Below are 25,191 nucleotides of genomic sequence, written 5' to 3'. Positions count from 1 at the left end.
CCTTGAGTCAAACAACAAACAAACCATCCACATTAACGACCCCCGGGTCTTTTGTTGTTTCTATTGCAAGTTTCTGCTCGAACCTAGGAGTCCGAAGGCTTGAATGGGGAGAGCACCCAAACCTCTTTTTACTCCAAGGAACCTTCCACCCCAGTGTTTGAACTGACGATCTTTGGATTGCGAGTCCAACCGCCGCCAGCGATTCCACCGGAGTAGGCTTGGTTTGGTGTGTTGTTTGTACTTATGGCATGGAGACGACTCCTACACCTGGAATGATTTAACGGCCTAACAACCAAGGCCGGGACCGACATTTTACTTCCTCATCCGATGGAAGGTTGCAGCAGATGGGAATCGAACCCAGAATCATCCGCTTACAAAGCGGATAGCGTAACCATTCGGCCACGCACGCCTTGAGTCAGGAGTATTCAAAAACACCCAAAAAGCAAAAACTGAAAATTTGATTTATAGGACCTTTTAAAAAAACTCTAGAAATCTGTTTTTGGCAAAAGAAGCAAAACATTGTTATCTGTTTCGTGAGTAATTCATTTAATAAAAAAATCATCGAATAACATGGCAAAACAATACGCTTGAGCATTGAGCCTGAGCCTAGGCCTGAGCTCGAAAATCTTCAAATGTGGCATCCCTGGCCTTGTCCCTGGCTACACGTTTATAAGGAGATGCTCAAAAGAACACAAGGTGGTTAAAGTAGAGTGGGAAAACATAAATTAGTATACACGCAGAAAAATCCGATTGTAAACCTAGCAAAATGTTGGGTGTACTCCACAAACATGATAGTCATCTCAGGGCCTGCAAACATGTTTGTCCAAATCAAACCAACCTTTTTTTGTCGATCCAGCAAACATGTTTGTTATGGCCTAAAATGACATTTTCAATCTATCAACTATCATGAGGGATGGTTCAACAAACATGTTTATCGAATGAATAAACTATTTTATGAAACTGATAATCTGGTTTAACATGTTTTTCTTCTTCTTGTCTTATTATTCTTTATTTAAAAAACAGTGTTGTTTGTTTATGTTCAATTTATTTATTTCGCACAGTAAGCACTTTACGTTAAAATTTAACTAAAATAATCACTCAATATTCCACTAATAACACTGTTGTCCAGCAACTGCAGCCAAGAAAATCCTCCACTGACGTCATGGTGTCACGTCATCTAATGTGGGAAAAATAATGAAAAAATATGCAAATATTTTAGAATAAACATCTTTGAGCATAGTTCAATGTGACATTATTTGATCAAAGTAACATTTTGTTAAAATAAAAAAAAAGACCTCTAACAGCAGGAAACCAGGAACCTTCGCCGGAACTGGACCAGTAATCCTATATTTGATTCGCGACAATCACAAATTGGTAAAAGAAGAAAAACACATTAATTATCAATATTCAATGCTGAAGATAATAAATACTTACGACCTTGCCACATTCTTCACCATTATTTTTTTTAAATGCCGTACAAAGAAAACATTTCGTGTCCTTTTCACTTCGGCCATCTTATAATTCAGTGAGGGTGAAAAATATACACTCAAAATTTTGAGTACACGTTGAGAAAAATCAAATCAAAGGCAACAAACATGTTTGCCAAACTGACAAAATGTTTGTGGAGTGAATAATATGCGATTGTTAATTTTATTAAATTGGTTTGTTGTTTTCATAAACCAAGATATGTATTTCTAACAAACAGGTTTGTTGATTCAAAATAACGTAATTTCCGTGCGTGTACTAATATAATTTAAGTATACTTATTATTATAGGCTAGTCTGCAGATCGGAAGGAAAGGGGTCAAGAAACAGCTTTACGAACGGCAGGACAAAAGAGAGCACGCAGAAAAATCTGATTGTGAACTTGGCAAAATGTTGGGTACAGCTGCTAAACACGATTGTCATCTCGAGGCCGGCAAACATGTTTGCCAAATTCAACCTAACATGTTTGTGGTTGCAACAAACATGTTTGTCATTGCCATGGCCTGACATGTTTGTAAATATAATAATCATTTGGGATGATTTAACAAACATGATTGTTAATTCAAAGATCAGTTTTATGACGATGAAAAAATCTGGATAGCCTTTTCTTCTTCTTTTTTTATCTTAATATGTAAAAACAAATGTTAGGTTTATTGAAAAGATTTATTTCACTATTTTCACTTATAATTGCAACACATTCTGGAGAATTCCGGTCACACTTATTTCACAATCATTTTCCTTTGACGCTGACAAGAAATATCAGCTGCTGGAGACATGGTGCACGTTACTTAAAAAAGGAACTTCTGAAAAAATCGAAACCCTTAGGAAGACAAAATTACATGGCTTTTACCTCATTATATCCGGACATAGTTTCCTCCAGCCTAGTTTTATGACACAAACAATGACTGGAACAGAACAATATAAGGTTTATTTATTAATTAAATACCTGATACAATACACACTTACCTATTTCGTAAAAATCCCCAGAATTCCACATTTTTCACTTCGGCCATCTTGTTGGATTGAAAACGTACACTGTTAATTTTCCTAACACGTTTAAATGAGATTAGCTTCAAACAACAAACGTGTTAGTCAAAACGGCAAAATGTTGGTCGAACCGAAAAACGGTGATTTTCGAAATGATAAAATGTGTTTGTGACGCCTACAAACCGTGATAGTTGTTTTTAATAAACTGTTTTGTTCATTCAAACTTACACAATTTTTGTGCGTGAGGGAACGTTTTCTTGGGGCTTTTCTTCACCCTCTTGCTTTCGCTACCGCTGCTGACAATTGGAATTTTTTCTTGACCGGTTTCTTCCGAAGTGCATACCTTACATATACTTAGTTAAATACTTAGAGTTTCCGAGGCTGGTTTGCCGCGTGTCTTATTCGGGAATACGCGCAATAAAAAACGAAACCATTCAGGAAAAATTGTACGGCCTACATCTAGGCGCATTCTATTCGATTTTTGCTACATGGGCAACATCTTCCTTCAACTGTCAAAGTTATGTTTATAAACTGTTCAAAAAGTTCACTTTTGATGTTGTGATTTGTTTTGGGACTTCTCACTGCAAGTTTTACCAAAAATTGAGCATGCCAAACTGGTACTACGAAAAAAAGGACCTCCGGAATACTCCGTCGATCCGGGATGGAATTGATTTCGAGACGGAGCGGCGTTATCGCAAGGAGGGAGCTCGCTTCATCATGCAAACCGGAACATCGATGGGCCTGGGGCACAACACGGTGGCCACCGGCGTTGTTTACTTCCACCGGTTCTACATGTTTCACTCGTTCAAAACGTTCCCGCGGTACGTGACCTCGTGCTGTTGCTTGTTCCTGGCAGGGAAGGTTGAGGAAACACCGAAAAAGTGCAAAGACATAATCAAAACGGCTCGCGGGCTGCTCACGGATCAAAAGTTTGTCTCGTTTGGCGAAGATCCGAAGGAAGAAGTGATGACGCTAGAGCGGATTCTGCTGCAAACCATCAAGTTTGACCTACAGGTCGAACACCCGTACTCGTTCCTGGTCAAGTACGCCAAGTGCCTCAAGGGAGACAGCGCCAAGCTGCAGAAAATGGTCCAAATGGCTTGGAACTTTGTCAACGATTCGCTGAGCACGACCGTGTCCCTGCAGTGGGAACCAGAAATCATTGCCGTGGCGCTGATCTACTTGGCCAGCAAGCTCAGCAAATTCACCGTGGTCGACTGGGTTGGCAAACAGCCAGAACATCTCAAGTGGTGGGACATGTTTGTGCAGGACGTGACGATGGAAATCTTGGAGGACATCTGCCATCAGGTGCTGGATCTGTACCAGCAGCCAAACAACGAATCCCCGCCGGACAGTCCGCCCCAGTTGCCACCCAGTAAGGCTTCGCCGCCGATGAAGCGCGCCAACATCTCACCCGGAGCGAACAAAAACTCGCCCACCGTAAACAACCCTCCGCTGAAGGTGACCTAACGTCGTTCCCGCTTTGATCGACCTCTAACCAATTTCCTTTCAACCCACAGACTTCGGCCCCGCCACCGCCCCTCCCGCCCATCGAGATGGAGGTGAACCACATTCCGAAGCACATCACGGACGCCCCACCCGGTTCCGGTGGTGGTCCCCCAGGTGGTGGATACGGCGGCTATCCGATCTACCCGATGCACCAGAGTCAGCCGCCGCCGTTGCCGCATGGTAATTCGTACGGAGCGCCACCGCCGGGGCCACCACCGCAGCAACAGCAGCAGCAGCAGTGGCAACAGCAGCATTATTCGCACCCGTATTCGAATAATTACTATAATCGCTGATTGCGAGCTGGGGGAAAATGGAGCAAACAGATATGAATAAATTGTAAGTATGATAGAATGGAAGAATAAAAGATTTAATATCTTTCAATACATGTTGTGTGCTGAGGTCATTCAGCATTTTTCAGAAAGAAAAGTTCTTTAAAATTCTTTTGATGAAGATTAGTTTGTCTCGTCCACTTTTCCCAAAAAAAATGGGAAAATAAATATTTTCAATTAGTGTTTTCGTTAGAATTAGCTATTTTTTATCACGTAACGTAAAAAATAGGGTTTTGGACCACTCCTTTCTCTCGTAACAAAATTTCCATACAAATTTTAAAATGTTTTTCTGGAGCGTAATGCAGCCTTCGACCCTCCCCCAAACTGCGTTACGTTATAAGAACGCTCCCTTTGCAATTGGGTCCTAAAATTAAGCTTAATTTTTTGCATTATCGAGAAATTAAAAAGATGTTGAATTGTGTTGCCTGCTTGAGTTGAATTTGGATGGTGGGGCAACGCGCAAGCCTTGCAGGATTATTCGTGTTTCGAGCGTCCTTTTTTTCAGTGATTGGTGTTTTTTGTGCTTTAATTAAGATTACATTGATTGTTTTGTGACTTTAAAAGCCCTTCCTATATTATCGTCGATCAGAAGGCATGGCGTCGGGAAAACTGTGCAATTATTTTTAAATAATGTGTTAAATTTTCACGGTGAAAAAGTAATTTCTAAAGAATCGTTTATCGAAAGACACTCTGACATTTAGGATAGACCATTAGCGCGCGTTTTTGATTTTTTGTATTCTATTGTGTGTAGCGGGACCTCGCGGTTACTTTGCAACGTGTTGTCGGAGCCTTTTATTTGATATTTTAAAGTCCTTCTTTTATCATCGTTGATTGGAAGGCACGCTGCCGGTTAACGATTTACTACAATCGGTTACGTGGTGTCCTGTTTTCTTTTCGTTTGAATTCGTTGATCGTAATAATTTATTCAAACTGGCATTTTTAGTATTAACTCATCAAACTATTGATTTTATGAAGAATAAAGCGTCTTTTATTTACTATTATTGAAATTTGCTCGCGCTAGGGACCATCCATAAACCACGTGGACACGCATCAAAAAACGAAAAAAGTGATCAGAAATGGTTTTCAATCATGTTTTAACCGACGACTTTTAACCGTTGTCAATGAAAATTGACATAGGGCTTTAGGACCCTATTCAGAGATTTGGAGAACCCTGGAGTGGCCGTAGCTGACTGGTTACGGTGTTCGCTTTGTAAGCGAATGGATCTGGGTTCGATTCCCATCTGCTCCCAACGAGAAAGTTAAGAACATAAAAATTTGAAATGATGAATAAGAACGAAAAATAAAGTCGCTCGATGCGGGGTTCGATCCCCCGTCCTTTGGATTGGTAAGCAAAAATGCTAACCACACGGCTTGGTAAGCGTGGACTGGAATTAGGAATACTGTTACAGAGAGCGAGTTGTGGCGCTATAACTACGGCAAATAGTGTCCAGGACATTCGTGGAAATACAATGTCCCATCCCAGAGGGCCCCGGAGTACCAAACCTTCTTAGCATGGTGCTCCCAATGAATACAACCAAATCTCGGAGCGTATGGTGGTGTGTTCCCACGCTTCTTCCTCCCCTGTCGATTCAGAATTGTGTTGTTGTTCGAACACTCAGTGCTCAAACTCAACCCACTTCAAACGAATCATGTCTCTGCGATACGGCTTTACGCAGTAGGCCTGGCCGCTTTAACGCTTGTAATGTTTCAATGCATTTTGATGCAATGACGCACTACAAATGTCAATAAATGACAAGAAGAGTGCTAGGCGTCATCTAACCTAAGGCACTCTCCAGGATCCCTTCGAAAGATTGGCTGCGCTAGGGTCTGATTAGATTAGATTAGACTATACAGAGATTTGGAGAACCTTCAACTGAGATGCAAAGTCTTTGCAGGGAGGGTACATATTTCTAAGTTTGTTTAGATTTTGCTAGCTGAGTGCTCTTTTAGAGAAAAAAAAAGCAAGCTTCCCTGCACCGTGCGGTACACGCGGTTCACTTGCACCTCGGGTTTGCTTTGCGCCTGCTTTGTTCGGTTTACACCCGTACCCGACTCACACGAACCGAGGGTATTTTGGTTCATCGTACCAGCGCACCACGACACTCTCGGTTTGCCGCGTCGGTTTTGTGTCTGGCACTCACCCATGGCATGAACCCGGTATATGAGCCAAGATGCTTCACTCGTCACGAGCCGAGGTACGTGCCGTGGTACGCGCTGGCGGTACAAAACGGGTTCAATACCACGACACGTACCACGGCACGCTGTGTTCATGCCATGGGTGAGTGCCAGACACAAAACCGATGGGGCGAGCCGAGAGTGTCGTGGTGCGCTGGTACGATGTACCAAGATACCAATACAAAAATGGGTTCAGGCACGTACCGAAGCTAGAAAACCAAACCCGCGGTGTGCGTTGGCACTGGCGCATGGGAAGCTTGAAAAAAAGGTTTGGGAAAAAACCCTAGATCTATAGGCAGAATGCAGTTACGCGCGTTCTTTTATTACGTAACGCAATTTGGGGGGGGGCTTGGAGGTCGTTTTACTCTCCATACATTTTTTTTAAATTTGATGGATTGTTACGAGGGGGTCTAAAATTCCTATTTATTGCGTTACGTAATTAAAGAACGCTCCCTTACACTTTTTTGTGTTTTTTTTTAAATGATATGTTAAAATATTTAATTCAAATTGTTTAAATTTACATTTAAAATGTCTGACTTCCCATAAAAAAAATATCAAAAAAAAAATCAAACCATCCACATTAAAGACCCCCGGGTCTTTTGTGGTCTCTATTGCAAGATTCTGCTCGAACCTAGGAGTCCGAAGGCTTGAATGGGGAGAGCACCCAAACCTCTTTCTACTCCAAGGAACCTTCCACTCCACTGTTTGAACTGACGACCTTCGGATTGCGAGTCCAACCGCCGCCAGCGATTCCACCGGAGTAGGTTTGGTTTGGTGTGTTGTTTGTACTTATGGCATGGAGACGACTCCTACACCTGGAATGACTTAACGGCCTAACAACCAAGGCCGGGACCGACATTTTACTTCCTCATCCGATGTAAGGTTGCAGCAGATGGGAATCGAACCCAGAATCATCCGCTTACAAAGCGAACAGCGTAACCATTCGGCCACGCACTGCCACAAAAAAAAAAGAAAAAAAATATCAAGAGGTATTTAAAAAAGGCCTGTAAACATATGAAACACAATAGCCTATAGGACAAAAAAAAACTCTAGATATGTTTTATTTATGTTCAAAAGTTAAAATTTTACGCGTCAGTGTACTTTAAAACTCAAACTGGGCCCACATTCACTTCAGCGTGTATGTTTGAGCCATTCTGCCTATGTTTTCTTGAACGTGTTCTCACTTTGCAGTCAGCTGTCAAAGTGAAAATTTCTTATCAGTGACGGACCCAAAAATATTGCAGTTTACATTTTTTCGCAAAAAATACGTTTTAAAAGGATTAAAAGGTTTGTAAAATTAAAAAACTGCTGGAGTACATCGAGTGTAACATTAGAAACATGACATTTTTCACGAACATATAAAATTCAGCGCAAAAATCCATGCTGAAAATTCCCGATCGATACAACTTCGTCATTGTTTTGCTTTTTTTCTCTTCTCTTCCCAAAAGGACAAAAACAAGATCGTGCCAAAAATAATGATTCTCTAGGTGCTTTTCGAAGCGGAAAATTTGCTAAAAAATCTTCGAATCATCTTTTTTCGCAACAAATTAAGTCACCATGCTGAACACGAACCTGGTCGTGCCCGTCGTGCTGTGGGGCCCAAACACCCCAACCCACTGCGTGTCGAGCGTTTTCCTGTCACGGGACCAGAAAATTCTTGCCACGGGCTGCTACGATGGGCAGATTTGCTTGTGGTGAGTGTTGTTGTCTACCTTGCGGTGGGGGTGTGAGTTTGATGTTTTGATTTTTTGTTTTTTTTTGTTTTGTTTTGCAGGCAAGTTGATCCGGATACGCTACAGATGACGCCGCGATGTTTGCTGGTGGGCCACACGGCTCCGGTGCTCTGTTTGACGCGGGCTTCTATTATTCAGGATAATAACTTCTTGGTTAGTTCGTCGGAAAATGGGGAGATGTGCACCTGGGACTTGGTTGATGGAAAGTGTACCGAGAGTATAAAGATGGCCCAGGTCCACACGAACATTCAGGCTTATCACATGGCTGGGTGTGACGATATCCGGCTGTTTTGTAACGGGTACTATGCCGAGATTATGGTGATGGACCCGTTCAGCTTGGAGGTGTTGTTCTGTTTGAGTTCCAAGGTGAATCCGGATTGGATTTCGGCGCTGCACGTGTTGAGACCGTCGAAGCGTAAGGATGACGTGGTGTTGGCCATAACGACTACGGGAACGGTCAAGGTTTGGACGTTGATTGGGAACGAGAACAAATATTCGGAGCCGATTTACGAGAACGAATCGAAGCAGATTCGTTGCTTGAATGCCATTACGATGAACTGTTGCTCGCAGAACCAGCGGACGGTGCTGATTGTGTGCGCCAAATATTGGCAGATTTACGACGCAGGGGATTTCACCGTTTTATGCAGCGTGATTTCTCCGTCTGGGGAGCGCTGGATGGGTGGAGACTTTCTGGCGAATGATCGCGTCATTTTGTGGTCTGACGAGGGCAAAGGTTACATGTACCGGCTGCCGGCCAACAGCATTCCGGACAATAAGGATTTCCATGGTCCGTCGGTTGGGAAGGATTCCCCGTTCTTGTACTGCGTGTTGTCGCAGACTGGAGAGAAACCGCTGTCGTGTCCTCCGACTATGAAGTTGGTGACGTCCAATCGCAACGGTAAAACGCAGAAATATCTGCTGCGCGGCGATTCCGAAGGATTTATCAATATTTGGGCCGTGCCGGACATTACCATGGAGCAGATCAAGGTGATTCAGAACGAGAAACGGCTGCCGTCGAGTAAGATTCAAATTTTGTAGACCTTTTCAACCTTCTAATCGATTAAATTTCAGCTCTAGAGTCAACGATTTGCACCAGCTTGGAGGAAGCCTGGAACAAGATGAACCCCCTGCCGGTGGGAATCCTGGACCAGCTGTATCGCAACAGCAGCGAACCCATGATCAAACTGACGGCCAGCATCTACTTGCCGCTGCAAAGTCGTCTCGTTGTGGGTCGCGAGGACGGTTCCATCGTAATCGTGCCCGCCACCCAAACCGTGATGTTGCATCTGCTCTACGGACAGCACCAGGAGTACATCGGTAAAATTGCACAATTTTGAATTTCTGCCGTAAAAATATCCAGTTAAATTCTTCCTCTTTCCAGACTGGCCTCGTCATCAAGTGCTGAACGGGCACAGCGGTCGCGTCAACTGCCTGCTGTGTCCGTCGTTGGCGCATCCGCGCTACGACAAGGCACATCTCGTGTCCGGCGGAGTGGACTTTGCCGTCTGTCTGTGGGATCTGTACAGCGGCCAGCTGATTCATCGGTTCTGCGTTCACGCCGGGGAAATCACCCAGCTGTTGGTGCCACCGTCGACGTGCAGCGTAAGGAATTGTGTCCTCTAAGTCGACTCAAAAACTTAAATTCTTTCCAATTTCCAGCCACGAATCCTAAAATGCATCTGCTCGGTCGCCTCCGACCACTCGGTCACGCTGCTCAGCCTGCAGGAGCGCAAGTGCGTCACCCTAGCCAGTCGGCACCTGTTCCCGGTGGTTTCGATCAAGTGGCGCCCGCTGGATGACTTCCTAATCGTAGGCTGCTCCGACGGAACAATTTACGTTTGGCAGATGGAGACGGGACACCTGGATCGGGTGCTTCACGGCAAGAGTTCCATAAAACAAATCTCCCTAGAACTCATCATAAACGCTGCCCCCACTTTTCGTTCGTAGGAATCCTCGCGGAAGAGGTGATGAACGCGTGTGACGAGCACGCCGGCGAGACGGGTGGCAGCTCGGGCTCGACCTCGGATATGGGGCTCGCGAATCCAGCGGTGCACTTTTTCCGCGGCCTGCGGCATCGCAACTTTAACGCGATTCGGCACGCCACCCAGCGGGGCATTCATCAGCTGCAGCAGCTGCACGCGCACAACAACCAGCACGGGGACTTTCTGATGAAGAACCGGAGCAGCCCGCTGATCATCCAGGGACTGCGGACGAACCCGAAAGGTGAGGGTTTGAAATGCTTCTTATTTCTTTTCTTTACAGTTGAAGGATGATGCACAATATCCGTGGGAACGTATAAACAGTCGTGAAGTCAGCAAACTTGAAGATTCTTAATGCCAGGACATGGAACAGTTATATCGCTCTAACGAAACGCTTAAATTCTATAAGAAACTCAGAGAATCCTGGAAAGGTCTCTTGCCGCGAGCCGAAATGTGATGGGATGAAGAAGGGAGAATCTTGACGGACAAAGCATATTATACTTGACAAAAGTCTTGGTATGTGGAAGGGATGTCCATGAGCATGACACTAGAGAAGCTGACGATCTCAGATTGCAGAACTGCAAAAAATCATGCACGCAGAATTCGCTGTTTTACAAAGGAATTAAGCTCTACAACAAGCTTCCACTTTCGACATTCCGTTGAGCTAAAGTGAGTTTCACCTAATCACGCTAAGCAAGCTTAAGGGAACGGTACGATCGCTGAAGGATTGTGCTGGTGGTGGAATCGTCACGAAATGGGCCTGACGTGGTTGCAGTGCATTGTCAACAAATCACCATCACGAGATGAGTTTCCGGACGTGTGAAAGAAGACGGTGTTAGTTCCAATCCCAAATGTTCCGAAATCCAAGAATCCCGAAGACCACAGACCAATCAACATGCGGCCGTTAGTCGAAGAGGTCATGCCGACGACACAGTTTTGTTCGTGGTTGGTAACAGCTTCAATGAATGCTTTGATTCCATGAACGAAGAACTAGTCTGGTTGACGTCGAAAAAGTTAACGCGGAATATTGCGAAAACAAAGTGCATAGTAGTGCAAACACGACAGACCAACGAGTGCAGAAGCGTGTAGCGGGTAACGACAATGGCATATCCGGGGTCATGCTGGAAGAAAAGCTGAATTTCAACGAGCCCCTTGATTACACCATTCGGAAAGCAGCACGAGAGTTTCGCGTCTTGTGTAGGATTAAACGTTACTTGACAGCAGAAACCAAGGGTCAGTTGTACAACTCGCTCATCGCCCCGCACTTCGATTACTGTTCATCAGTCTTGTTCTTGGAAACACAATGGCAATTTAAAAGGCTGCAAGTTCGCCAGAGCAAAATCATTCGGTTTACTCTAAGATGTGAACGACTGAAGCCACGAAGAAGCATGCTCGAATGTTTGCAGAGAATAGGTCTATTCCCGTACTTCGAGAATACCCGTACTTTTCTACAGCAGGTGAAGCAACGATCGAGTACAACATCTTTGTTTTTTTTTTGTTTTTCGTGTGAAGGAAAGTATGGCACCACAATACTTGACGAAAGTCATGGTATGCGGAAGGGATATCTATGAGCATGGCACTAGAGGAACTGACGATCTCAGATTGCAGAACTGGGAAAAATTATGCACGCAGATTTCGCTGTTTTTATGAAGGATTCAAGTTCTACAACCAGCTTTCACAAACTGCAACTGCGCATATGATAAATGTGATCAAAATTAACGCGAATCTGGACGGAGTTTAACCCTATGTGCTCATATACTCATATATAGTGGAGTAGGCCATCGAAATCAAACAAATCTAGATTAAATTTTCAAAAGGTCCTATCTCAATAGGAAATCCATGACTCATAGGTTGTTTTGAAAATTTACTCTAGAAATAACAAATTACCAGATGATAATCACTGAAGTCACTTGAAGGATTACTTTAGTCAAGTGAAAAAAATAAAAATAATCCTACTTCTTTTTTTTTTTTTGGAACGAGCTTCAACTGTAACGAAAATTGAATTTTTATTCGTGTTTCAGACGCCGAGAGTCACATCTTGTTCTTTGATATTGAGGGATTGATCTTCGAGCTGCACGCTGAAGAGTACGCTGCCATGAGTCCGAGCACTTTGGAGGTACGAAGATCCAGATTCCGGTGCAACTACTTCTACTAACTCTATTTTCATCCTGCTTTTAGGCTGAGGGACTTCTCATACCAGCTGGAACGGAAACTCACTCTTCTGATGCCGGCAAAAAGATTTCAGGTAAATAACTAGCTAAACATTCGGCGTTTTGTTCCTCTCCCTCTAATCTAGATTTGAATAACAACCTTGTGGTGCGATGAGACTCTTTCTTCTGCAAGCAGCGTGTCGCAAAGTTTTTCAAATAATAATGTTTTCTGGTACTTTTTTTCTCTTCTTTCATGCTGTGTAACTAAACATACTCCTCCTAACTTTGTATACAATTCTCCTAAATGCTTCAAAACAAACACGACACACATGACTACAGATTTCTTTGGTCGCGTTAAGAACAAGGCCGGGGACATGGAGAAAATTTTAAAAGAAAAAGATAAACATGGTTTGTGAACTGAAAATCTTACCTAGTAGTTGCACCTTAGTCCGAGTAGATTGCTGTAAAAGTAGAATATGTGGTTGCATTTTTAACGGCATTTAAACCCATTCAAACGCGATACATCAACTAACAAACTAGTTGGAAATACCATAAATTTAACAATGCTTCAACAAGTAGATGTCGCCTCGATAACAAACAAGAAAATGCTTTTAGGTTAAGATGCTATTGCTTCAGCGTTGGATTTACGTATAATAGGTGTATTTTTTCTAATGTTTACTGTTTAGCACTTAAGTTATTCATCCAATTGCGTCCAAAATTGTTGGTTATACCTACTTATTCATATTTTTTTTCTTTATTAGAAATAGTAGTTTAATTGTAATTTCTTAACGCCAACTTGAATTGAATTGTTTTTTTTAATGTTTTTAAAATATTTTTAAGCATGCAAAACTTTTTGAAAATTTAGCAAGCACGCAAATGCTTTATAGTTAAGTTTGAATGTGCTCTTGTTTAGAAAAAAATCGGCTCAAACAATAGTTAGCTTTAAACTCTTCAAAATTTACTAAACCAAAACCAAAATTCCATTCAGGCATACTCGCAAAAATGAAGGAAGGGGCAGAGAATGTACAGACAAAGGTTCAGGCAAAGTTGGATAGTGTAGTCAAGAACGTTGGTGACACGGGTAAGGGTAAGTTTGGTAATTGCACCTAATACTTTCTACTAGCCCCGCTACTGCACCTTACTCGTAGTAATTTTTTAGTTGAGTAAATTTTCGCTTCTAGTTGACGGCTGTTCTGAATTTGTACGATACTTTGTGTGAAAAAGGGGCTGATGCAAGGGTTACTTTAAAAAGGATAAAACCTTATTAACAAACCAACAACTAACCGTTCAATTCAGAAACAACTGCATTATTTGATTTGTCCTTGCATGTATCGTTGTCTTATATAAAAAAAATCTCACAAAAACTGAATCCATTTTTGTAGATGGCTCCGACATCAGCAAGAAGATCGCCCCCCGAATGGAGGCAACCCACGTGATGGAAGTGGCCCAGCTTCTTCTGTCGTTGCTGCACTCGTGGGGCCTCGATCCCCACCTGGACAAGGTCTGCGAGAGTCAGCTGGGCTTGCTGAAGCCGATGGTAAGTGCCGGCAAAATTTGCCGCTAGATGTCGTCTCGATAGCAAAAGAGGAATGCTAACGCATTGTTCTCTTCCACGTTTGCAGATTCCCGTTTCGTTTGGCGTTCTCTCTAAGGGAGGTTACATGTCGCTACTGTTGCCAACTTGGCAAAACAACGTAGAGATGAAGTTGACTCCGGAGGAGATTAGGGCCGCGTCCTCGACGGCGGAACAGATGAGGCAGGACCATTTAACCAGCATATTTACGGCTCGCTTGCACTGGGAGCTTAGCACAACCCTAACTTCAAACCATCTCTTGGCGTTGATTTCCATGTCCAACACGCTGATGTCGATGAACATGGCGACGTTCATTCCGGAGCAGGAACGCAACCGGAAGCTCCACCGCCAATCCACCCGCGCCTCGTGGACCAACGACGAAGAGCAGGAAGAGTTGTACACCCAGCAGCAGGCCCAGATCAAGCAAGGTTGGAGTCTCCTCTCGACCCACCATTGCTTCCTACTGCCGGAGAAGATCGACGCACTGGATGCGAACACCTTCAAACGGCCCCAAGTGGAGATGATGGCTCGCCGTTGGCAGCATCACTGTCTGGAGATACGCGAAGCTGCGCAGCAGTTGCTTCTCGGTGAGCTCGGACGTATGGGCAAGAAAGGTCGCAAACAGCTCGTCGAGAGTTGGGCTCAGTATCTGCCGATGTACACCCACACGGAACCCATCGTACCGCAGGCACAACCCACCGGTCAACCCAACACAGGTTCGCCGGTTCAAACCCCAAGTGGACAAGCGTTGGAAGCCCAAGAGGAAGAATCTGAAGAAGAGGAAGAAGTAGTTCGCAAGCCGTCCAGTTTGGCCGAACTCAAGCGCAAGCAAACAACGGCCGTCGTCCTGCTCGGTGTGATTGGAGCCGAATTCGGACAGGACATCTCCTCGTCCGACGGCAAGCGAAACAACGAAAACCGTCGCAAGAGCTCCGTCGTCGAAGGATTCGGCATCGGAAACAACAACCTCGCACGATCCACTTCAATGGCTCTCACCCATCTTCTGCTAGCTCCATCAACCCCGAAACTCCCCGCTTACACACCTCTCCGAAGGGCAGCTATCGACCTCATCGGGCGCGGATTCACCGTTTGGGAGCCGTACATTGACGTCAGCCGAGTTCTGATGGGACTGCTCGAGATGTGCTGCGACTCGAATCGACTCATCCCAAGCCTCAACTACAAACTACCCCTTACGCCACAAGCCGACGCCTGTCGGACGGCACGCCACGCTCTCAGACTCATCGCGACGGCACGACCGGCGGCGTTCATCACGACGATGGCCCGTGAAGTGGCGCGCTACAATACGATGCAGCAGAACGCGCAAGCGATTAGCGTTCCGATTACGCAGTCCGTGCTGCATCGGGCCAAGCGGGAGATTCTGCAGTGCGTCGAGATGTTGATCGACAAGATGCAGACCGAGATTGCGAATCTGCTGGTGGAGGTGAGTCAAACATGCTTAGTTTACAGTATCCACACGAGTTTTATTTGAATCGATCCCTCTGTACTCTCCTTAACTATGTTTGCTGAAATTCCGATCTATTGTGTTGCTGTTAGAGAGGAAATTTTATTTGAATGAATAATATCCAGTTTTTGTATGAATAGCTTTCAAATAAGGCAGGCCAAGGATTGATACCTAAGAGCATGCAATGGTACAGACCTTGCTGCGTGCTCTTCGGTTGACATCCAAGTAAGGAACATCCTGGAAGGAGCGCAACTATCTACATCCGTAGTTCTGTTAGATCATTCGATTTATTTTGATCAGAACAGTACAGCTATTGTTCCTTGCAAGCAAGGGTCCTGATTGCTCAAAATCAACCACTCCATTCGCGAACACAAATAGCAGGCGACGCGATACTGCCCTGAAGAATTCCTACCGTTTGTCACTTTCACACAATTCGCTCCCGAACACTCTCTCTTCTACTCTCCTTCTCTCTCTGATCGGCTCAGTCTCCGAACGGCTCAGGCAGGCCGATCGTTACCGATCACTCTGAACTGAAAACATTTTTTCTCTGATGCGCTGCGTTAGACTCATTGATTTGGGTTGCCTAAAATCAATGTTATCAATTAAATTGTGCATTTATTTTGATTTCATAACATTATTGACACCATTCAAAGAAACTTCCACCAAGAAAAAATCAAATTGATGGCAAACTGAGGGCGTGAAGACAAAAAGACTGCCGCGCTGGCATTTTGTGAGAATGGCTCTTCGCTGAGCATGTTAGTGTATAAGTGTCGTCGAGCGACGGAGTGGGCCATGATGACAAGTTGTAACCTAGCTAATGGCCTGTGGAAACGGCTCGTAAACCTTTGACCACCGCGGGTCAGAGTCTCGAGACAGCTAAAAGAAAGGCGCGCGACAATGTGGGAAAAGGAAGTAATTTGTGGTTGTTTTGAATCGCAGTATGTTGAGTCAACTGCTGTGGATGTACCTGAAACATTACAGAACGGAGTTTATCTTCTTTCCATTTTTATCTACCATCTATTTTAATTTTGTTTTACTGATTTTCTTAAACGGCATCTGATTATTATCCACCATTTTATTTTGATTTTATCAACCTTTGGTTATCTTATGTATAAAAAAAAGACAAAAAATTTATAATTCCAGCTGTCAAACTGAAAATTTCTATCTATTTTTGTTTCAAGAGATAAGTTCGGTTGATTCAAAAAAAAAAAAAAAAAAACTCCGGTTTATTTGCATTAAAAAACAATTCGTTTAAATCAACAGCAAAATGTGTTTATACTAAACAATGTTTCGAGTTTATGTTTACAAAATATTAAAATTGTTTCGCCTTTTGAAAACACACGAAATTAAGTTTGTGATTATTGCAATTTTTCGTTTCAACCTGAAAGAATCTTCTTTTAAATTTAATGATGCATTTCTATTTCCACCTAACGACTAGAGCTGCTGTTTCAAATATCTTGATTTTTCTGCGTGTATCTCTCACTCTTTTTCCACTCTATTTAACCAATTAATGCTGTTGCAACTATGTGTTTGCTAAACAAATATAGCTTCTTTTATGTTTGTAGCAATGTCAATTCTGTTTATCATTTGGCTAATCTTTGTTGATTTCTTTATTTATTCATCTATTTTAATAATTTCTGGCAGGCCAAGGGTGCATGATACTGATGATACTCGTCGGTTGACAACACCCAGGCGAGGAACATCCCGGGAGGAGCCCAACTACATCCGTAGTGCTGTTTGGACAAAACAGCATGGCTCTGGTTCTTTGCAAGTGTCCTATTTTCTTACCTCCACGTTGGCTTGGTTTAGTCATCATGATGACAAGGTGTAACCTAGCTGGTGGCCTGTGGAAACGACTCGTAAACCTTTGACCAGCGAGGGTCAGAGTAGAGACGGCTAGAAGAAAGGGGCGCGACAATGTGGGAAAGGAAAGTAATTTGTGATTGTAGACGGTATTGTTTTGATTCGCAGTATGTTGAGTCAACTGCTGTGGATGTACCTGAAACATCGCACAACGGGGTTTCTGTTCTCTTCATTCTCAGCTACCACCTATCTTCTGTTTATTTTGTTTCACTGATTTGCTAACGCGGCTTCTGTTTAATATGCTCCATTTGATTTCGATTTTACTTATTTGATTCTCTTATTTCTCAACGCTTTTTCACTCTATTTTACAAATTGATGCTGCTGTAACAAACTATCTTCTTTCCCTTAATTTGGCAGCGATGTCAATTTTGTGCCTTTCTTTATTTATCTATTTGAATAATTTCTCATCTTCCCTGTAAGTTGCCCTCAATAAATCTAAGCTTGTTTGTTACCTCTATTTATTAACTATTGTTAATTTCTTTATCTACTTCATAAATTATTATCTTTCTTTTATTATTGATTCGTTACATAGTATATTTCCTTCACTGTCCATTGTTTTGAAACTTCACCTTTTTCTTAAGCAAGTGAGGTTCGAGCCCTTACTCAATTTATGGAATGATTAAAGGATTAATACAAATATTACTATTATACTTTTGAAAAACTTTTTTAAAATGCTTAGGACCAAAATATTGTAACAAAACACCGCGACAGAAGAAATAGCAACATATTAACACGACTCAACAATAGGGAAGATTTCAGGAGAAAACAATACACAGTAAATAACAATTAGTTTTTGAATTCAAACTAAAAATATAACAGTTTTTGCTTTAATGAAAGTTGTTAGGCACACTTTAAATGGTTAGGCGCTTATACTTACATCAAACCCTACGTAATGTACCACCCCCGGCCGAGTTAAAATGCGTAACCGGAAAAGAAGGTGTGCATGCCTGGCACGAACACTCAAAGCGTGTTCTAGCGTGCTGCTCGTACTGACTCAGAGCAAGGGTGAGATGTAGGTGTAAGGGCAGTGCGTGTTCGTCGGGAACCTAGTGCATAAGATCGGTCAAGGCCCGTTCTTACACTGAAAATTGCGAATTGCGAATATTTTAATAATTTCTGATCTGCTCTACAAGTTGTCACTTTTATAATCTAAGTTTGTTTATTATCTATATCTTTTAAACTACTGTCTATTTATACATCTACTTACTACATAAAGCTTTTACTTGTTATTCTCCAACATACAATTATTATCTTTCTTTTACTATTGATTCTTTATGCAGTTCATTTTCCTTTACTATCTACAATTTTTACCCTTTTCTTCAAAAAATAGGAAAATAGCAAAACTTTTGGACGGTGCCAAAAAAGAACGGGTGGTTCATTTTGGTTCAAAATCGGGATTATGACATGTTTTGATAGTATCAATAGCTCCACCAAATTTGAGCTTAATCAGAGAAAGTCCATTTCAAGGTGTGCAAGTTGGCGCGACATTACTTGTGACATTATTTCACCACTACGTATTAATTCATTCTTCGAGTACAAACTCCTCGTTGGCAGAGTGGTTAGAGCATCTGACTACCATACAAAGGTGTAAGTTCGAATCCCACCTGATACGTTTTTTTTGTGCATATTCAAAGTTCAGTTACAGTCGAAAAAATTCAAAGAGACTCGTCGGGAATCGTACCCTGAACCTTCCACTTATGAGGCGGGGCCGTAGCCGTTAAGCCACGGGCCGGTTGCGTAAAAATTGTCATTTTGTGAAGCTAATGACTTCTTAGCAAAAAAAACATTAAAATACGGTGTCTCTGGGAAAGTTTTTCCAAATTCAATGAAGATCGTAGTTCCGAGAATTTGTAAGAATTGGATAGTTTCTCAGTCCCCCCCTCCCGTTGTGGACAATTTTCATACAAAACGAATATTTTTTTGTATGGAGCGTGGACAATCGCTGACCCCCCTTTGATTTTTTGTCATTTTCAGTTTTTTAATTGTATAAATGGAGGCGCACGGTACTTTTGGTTACTTTGCGGCTGCACAACTCCTCCCAAATGCTTTTAAATGCAATGGATACTGATCAAAGGGGTCGTCCATTAAATATTTCACAATATGACGAGTTTTAGGTAGTGCGATTCTACTGCAAAATAAGTTCAATGTGTTTTTACTGGATAAGGTACAAAAAAAGCATTATTAATATAAAACATTTGAAAAATTAGGCTCAAATAAAAAAAATCGCTCTACAGTATTGCCTTGGCGTTCTCGATTGCGAGATTCCTACTAGAAACTAGGTGTCGGGAGGCTTGATTGTTGAGGCAATTGCAAACCTCTTTTTACACCTTAGCTTCCATCCACCCCAGGATTCAAACTGACGACCTACACACAAAAAAAATATTTCCGAATGTTACATCATTTATGATGTAACACTTTTGCACGTCATTAAACATTTAAATTCAAATGCAATTTGATGTAAATTTGCAACAAATTATACGTTAAAACATGATTTTACGTGTGATTCAACCATTCACGTCGAATCTCATGTTTACATCAACTGAGTTTACATGTGATTCATTTTTTCCGTGTCGAGTAAATTAACATATTTTTTTCTGTGTAGATTGTTAGTCCAACTGCCTACCAGCGACTCCACCGAGGCAGGACCCAGGGAGACGACTCCTACACCTGGACTGAGCTATCGACCTAACCTCTAGGTTAGACCGGGTGTTGTAAGTGTGGTTGGAGCCTTAGATATTTAATGGACGACCCCTTTGATCAGTATCCATTGCATTTAAAAGCATTTGGGAGGAGTTGTGCAGCCGCAAAGTAACTAAAAGTACCGTGCGCCTCAATTTATACAGTTAAAAAACTGAAAATGACAAAAAATCGAAAATCCCTTGGTAAAATATTTTCTAGGTCACAGATATCGAAAAGGGACCACCACCTTAGCTACCTTTCCACGAAAAAATATTTCAGGTACATTCAATTTCAATCATAATTGCCTTCCACCATGGCGTGTGTCGTACCGTTCCTTTCAAATGTTGCTCCAGATTTCTACTTTTGTTGACCTGTAGGGTCCTTCGGAAGGCGCCGGTATTGACGAATAAGGATGATTGGCTCTCACTAATCATTATTGAGTCATTGTTAAACTTCAACTGATGCGTCAATAACGGGGTAGTAACTAATTTGAATTGTCAGAATTGTTTTTCAAATTTGTTTTGAAATTTTGAAAACTTTAAAAATGCTTCTAAGTTTTTGTAGCTTTTTTATATTTCAAAATTTTATAATATTAAAAAATTAAAAAATTTAACTTTTTGAATTTTAGATATTTGTTTATCAAATCTTAATTTTTATGTTTTGAAATTGTTGAAATTTTTTTAAAGCTTCAACATTTTAATGTTATTTTTTAATTTTTGGAAGTTTATTGAAGGGTTCATGCAGGCCAAGGGTGCACATGATACTGATGATACTCGTCGGTTGACACACCTAGGCGAGGAACATCCCGAAAAGAGCCCAACTACATCCGTAGTGCTGTTTGGACAAAACAGCATGGCTCTGGTTCCTTGCAAGTGTCCTATTTTCTTACCTCCACGTTGGCTTGGTTTAGTCATCATGATGACAAGGTGTAACCTAGCTGGTGGCCTGTGGAAACGACTCGTAAACCTTTGACCAGCGAGGGTCAGAGTAGAGACGGCTAGAAGAAAGGGGCGCGACAATGTGGGAAAGGAAAGTAATTTGTGATTGTAGACGGTATTGTTTTGATTCGCAGTATGTTGAGTCAACTGCTGTGGATGTACCTGAAACATCGCACAACGGGGTTTCTCTTCTCTTCATTCTCAGCTACCACCAATCTTCTGTTTATTTTGTTTCACTGATTTTCTAACGCGGCTTCTGTTTACTATCCTCCATTTGATTTCGATTTTCCTCATTTGATTCTTTTATTTCTCAACGCTTTCCACTCTATTTTACCAATTGATGCTGCTGTAACAAACTTTCTGCTTTCCCTTAATTTGGCAGCGATGTCAATTTGGTTTATCATGTGCCTTTTCTTTATTTATCTATTTGAATAATTTCTCATCTTCCCTGTAAATTGCCCTGAGTACAATCTAAGCTTGTTTGTTACCTCATTTTATTAACTATTGTTAATTTCTATATCTACTTCATAAATTACTATCTTCCTTTTACTATTGATTCTTTACATAGTATATTTCCTTCACTGTCCATTGTTTTGAAACTTCACCTTTTTCATAAGCAAGTGAGGTTCGAGCCCTTACTCAATTTTTGGAATGATTAAAGAATTAACACAAATATTACTATTGTACTTTTGAAAAACGTTTATAAAATGCTTAGGACCAAAAATTGTAACAAAACACCGCGACAAAAGAAATAGCAACAAATAAACACGACTCAACACTAGGAAAGATTTCAGGAGAAAACAAAACACAGTAAATAACAATTAGTTTTTGAATTCAAACTAAAAATAAAACAGTTTTTGCTTTAATGAAAGTTGATAGGCACACTTTAAACGGTTAGGCGCTTATACTTACATCAAACCCTACGTAATGTACCACCCCCGGCCGAGTTAAAATGCGTAACCGGAAAGAAGGTGTGCATGCCTGGCACGAACACTCAAAGCGTGTTCTAGCGTGCTGCTCGTACTGACTCAGAGCAAGGGTGAGATGTAGGTGTAAGGGCAGTGCGTGTTCGTCGGGAACCTAGTGCATAAGATCGGTCAAGGCCCGTTCTTACACTGAAAATTGCGAATTGCGAATTGCGAATTTATTGAAGGGTTCATTTATTTTAATTTTTGGAAAGTTGTTGAACGCTTTATTTATTTAGCGCTTTGTAAGAGAGAAATATGAAACTGATGGTTTGATTACGATCGGTGTTAAACCACCGGGGTTTTAGAGTATTAGTATTTTTTAACAACATTTCAAAATAGTTTTTTGAAATTAGTATTAGAAAATACCAGTTTTTTAAAATGGAAAATTAGTCGTCTAACGCCCATGGTTGCTCCTAATTGCTATTTAATTTGGACCTCTTAACAAAACATCTTGGATAAACCATCTTAAAATATTTGTTTCGCTCCTCAGGTAATGGACATCACGCTGCATTGTGTTGATGCCGGTGACCTGAAGAACAAGGGCCTCGCCGAAGTGAGCCCTTCGATGTGCAAGTTTAACCAGGTGTCCCATTGTGCCGCATCGCGACGAATTGCCGGTAAGAATTTAATAGCTCAAAATTGTATGATTTCTGTTTATGGCATCATTATGGTTTCATTTCCAGTCGGCGCAAGCAACGGCCACCTGGCGATCTACGAGCTGCGCCAGAACAAGTGCCAGATGATTCCGGCCCACACGAAACCGGTCACGGCGCTGGCCTTCAGCCCGGACGGGAAGTTTTTGGTGAGCTACTCGTGCGCCGAGAACCGACTGTCGTTCTGGCAGACGAGCACCGGCATGTTCGGCCTGGGTCAGTCGCAGACACGCTGCATCAAGGGCTACTCGACGGCACCGATTCCGGACGTGGCCCGGCTCAACCCGATGCGGCTGGCAAAGTTGATTTGGATCAACAACCGAACCGTGACGCTGATGCTGGCCGACGGTTCCGAGACGCGGTTCAACGTTTAAGCGCGGTTGGCTTAAGGCTTAAGTAAGTAGCTCTATTCAACGGCGTGATCCCAATTTGTTGCAATTTTGACCACCGAAAGACAAAGTTCGCGTGATCGTGAAGCCGGTGCCCAATTTATATATATATTTATCACTCATTTTCCTAACTGTCATTTGCGGCGCTCTCGGCTTAGTCGCGTGCGAAGAAACGCGAACGCGCAAAGCAAAATCAAAAAGAAAAGATTAACCATCTCTCGCGCAACGCGTGTGAGAGATTCGAGAGAAAGGAAGAAAGAAATCAATGCATTCTCGGCTGGCCCCACCACTGACTTATATAATTATGCAAATTTCGCGTGATTTGGTGGAGCGCTGGTTCTTTCGCCTATCTTATCTCCCAAACCGATCGAACTGCTTTCACAAAAAAAAACGTGTACTAGCTGCTGCGAGCAGATCGAGATCGCCGCCGGGGAGGATGTCCGAATTAAACGGATTGGGATTGGAAGGGGACGACGATTTATGATTTGACCCATTTTTCTGTGCATGTTTGCGGGCCAACTTGCTGACTTGCTTCTTTTTTGTTTTGTTTTATTTGGTTTCGCCCGAATGACTCTGGACAGGTGAAGTGACCTGAATTAGTGATGTGATTGTTATTTTTTGTGTGTTGGCAAAAAATAAATAAAATAAAACCAAGCTATCGTTTCCGGCGAAGCAAAGCGGATAAAAATGATAATAATTAGGTGTCCAAAGGAAACATAAATTTTAACATTCGGTGTAATCTTCATGATTAGAGAAATATAATTTATTAAAGCTATCAATAATGTGGAATTGATGTCCCGTTATAAATGTAATATATTGTTTTGAAATACCTATTCTGAATACGTTTTACAATTGATTGAAAAAGTCTCAAGCATAAAAATATACAAATGATATGCACTCAAAATAGATGACTAATAGAACTGTTGAGTACGATAACAGTTTGACATTTATGGGTGTAATAAAGCTACATTAGATTAGTGATCCTCTTGTCCTTCATATACATTATTCATCTATCCATTACAATCAAAGTATTAAATATTAGAAAGAAAACAAGCTATTATATAACTGTTGCATTGTAGAACAATATGTCGTTATTCGTTGAACAATAAATTATAACTTAATCACTATCATCCAGCAGAAGTTTTTCCTTGCAAGTTCAATATCACAAGCCCAAACATGCTAAATATCTGGAGCAACACGAGAAAAGGGCGCATAAGCATTTTGATAGCCGCAACTATTTTGGTAATTACGAGACAACAGGTTACTTTTCCACAAAACACGAAGTGGCAAACAATAGCTGGCCTTCCCAGCTGAGCAACTCTCTACAAAATCGGCCGATTTCGACCATTTTTATTTTTTGTATTTTTTTATTTGACTCAAACTTTGTGGGGGCCTTCCCTATGACCAAATAAGCTTTTTTGCGTCATTGGTTCACCCATACAAGTCTCCATACAATTTTGGCTGCTGTCCATACAAAAATGGTATGTAAATATTCAAACAGCTGTAACTTTTGAGTGAATTTTCTGATCAATTTGGTGTCTTCGGCAAAGTTGTAGGTATTGTTGAGGACTTTTGAGAAAAAATAGGTACACGGAAAAAAATTTGGAGATTTTTTATCAACTTTTTTCACTAAAACTCAATTTCCCAAAATACGTATTTTTGATTTTCGAGATTTTTTATATGTTTTGGGGACAAAATCCGCAACTTTTGAGCCATAGAGAAACATGGTCAAAATCTGCCGCCGAGTTATGAATTTTGAAAAAATAGTGATTTTGGAAAAAAATCGAAGTTTTATGCAAAAACAAGTTTGACATTATTTTTAATGCAAAATTGAATTTGCAATCGAAAAGTACTCTACAGATTTTTGATAAAGGGCTCCGTTTTCAAGATATAGCCACCGAAAGTTTGATTTTAGCGAAATATTTGCAGTTTTCAATTTTAAAAATAGTGACCATGAGTGACCATTTCTAAAAATATTTTTAGAAAAGTTCAGAAAATTTGCTATAAAATTGTCTAAGAGACATTGAAGATTGGACCTCGGGTTGCTGAGATAGAGCCGCTTTAAGAAAAAGAAACACGAAAATTGAAGTTTTCTAAATCTCACCAAAACAACCCACCATTTTCTAATGACGATATCTCAGCAACTAATGATCCGATTTTAAATGTTAAAATATGAAACATTCGTGAAATTTTTCGATCCTTTCGAAAAAAATATTTTGTAAATTTTTAAATCAAGACTGACATTTTAAAAGGGCCAAACATTGAATATTACGCCCATTTAAAATGCTAGTCCTAATTTAAAAAATTTCAAAATATTTTT

At 41.6% G+C, this 25,191-nt stretch overlaps 2 protein-coding genes and 1 long non-coding RNA gene across 6 annotated transcripts; 2 read left to right on the top strand and 1 right to left on the bottom strand.

Annotated features, from left to right (window-relative positions):
- Positions 1-1,054: 1,054 nt before the first annotated feature.
- On the bottom strand, positions 1,055-1,456 carry LOC119766687. The gene is made up of 3 exons (XR_005277062.1): positions 1,435-1,456; positions 1,296-1,344; positions 1,055-1,177 (listed from the first exon to the last, which is right to left on the bottom strand). It is a non-coding gene; the product is annotated as an uncharacterized LOC119766687 (long non-coding RNA).
- Positions 1,457-3,003: 1,547 nt separating this feature from the next.
- LOC6034115 (cyclin-K) lies at positions 3,004-4,361 on the top strand. The gene is made up of 2 exons (XM_001844431.2): positions 3,004-3,932; positions 3,992-4,361. Exons 1-2 carry the CDS (start codon positions 3,078-3,080, stop codon positions 4,271-4,273), a joined length of 1,137 nt encoding a protein of 378 aa, XP_001844483.1. The 5' UTR covers positions 3,004-3,077; the 3' UTR covers positions 4,274-4,361.
- A 3,304-nt stretch (positions 4,362-7,665) lies between these two features.
- On the top strand, positions 7,666-24,005 carry LOC6034113 (WD repeat-containing protein 7). Of its 4 annotated transcripts, none has more exons than XM_038252701.1 (15): positions 7,666-7,771; positions 7,933-8,178; positions 8,259-9,235; positions 9,289-9,534; positions 9,599-9,819; positions 9,877-10,096; positions 10,165-10,440; positions 12,218-12,312; positions 12,375-12,441; positions 12,686-12,754; positions 13,335-13,427; positions 13,729-13,883; positions 13,969-15,360; positions 22,320-22,446; positions 22,513-24,005. In XM_038252701.1, the coding sequence occupies exons 2-15, from the start codon at positions 8,042-8,044 to the stop codon at positions 22,854-22,856; spliced, it is 4,419 nt and encodes a 1,472-aa protein (XP_038108629.1). In that variant the 5' UTR covers positions 7,666-7,771; positions 7,933-8,041; the 3' UTR covers positions 22,857-24,005. The 4 variants fall into 4 exon arrangements, with proteins under 4 accessions (XP_038108629.1, XP_038108628.1, XP_038108630.1 ...); XM_038252700.1 differs by having other exon boundaries at positions 13,335-13,433; XM_038252702.1 differs by lacking the exon at positions 13,335-13,427.
- The last annotated feature ends 1,186 nt before the right edge of the window (positions 24,006-25,191 follow it).

Source organism: Culex quinquefasciatus, chromosome 2, assembly GCF_015732765.1.
Source record: "Culex quinquefasciatus strain JHB chromosome 2, VPISU_Cqui_1.0_pri_paternal, whole genome shotgun sequence".
NCBI classification, from domain to species: Eukaryota; Metazoa; Arthropoda; class Insecta; order Diptera; family Culicidae; genus Culex; species Culex quinquefasciatus.
Note: the sequence above shows the minus strand (reverse complement) of the source record. Positions and strands in the feature narration are given on the sequence as shown.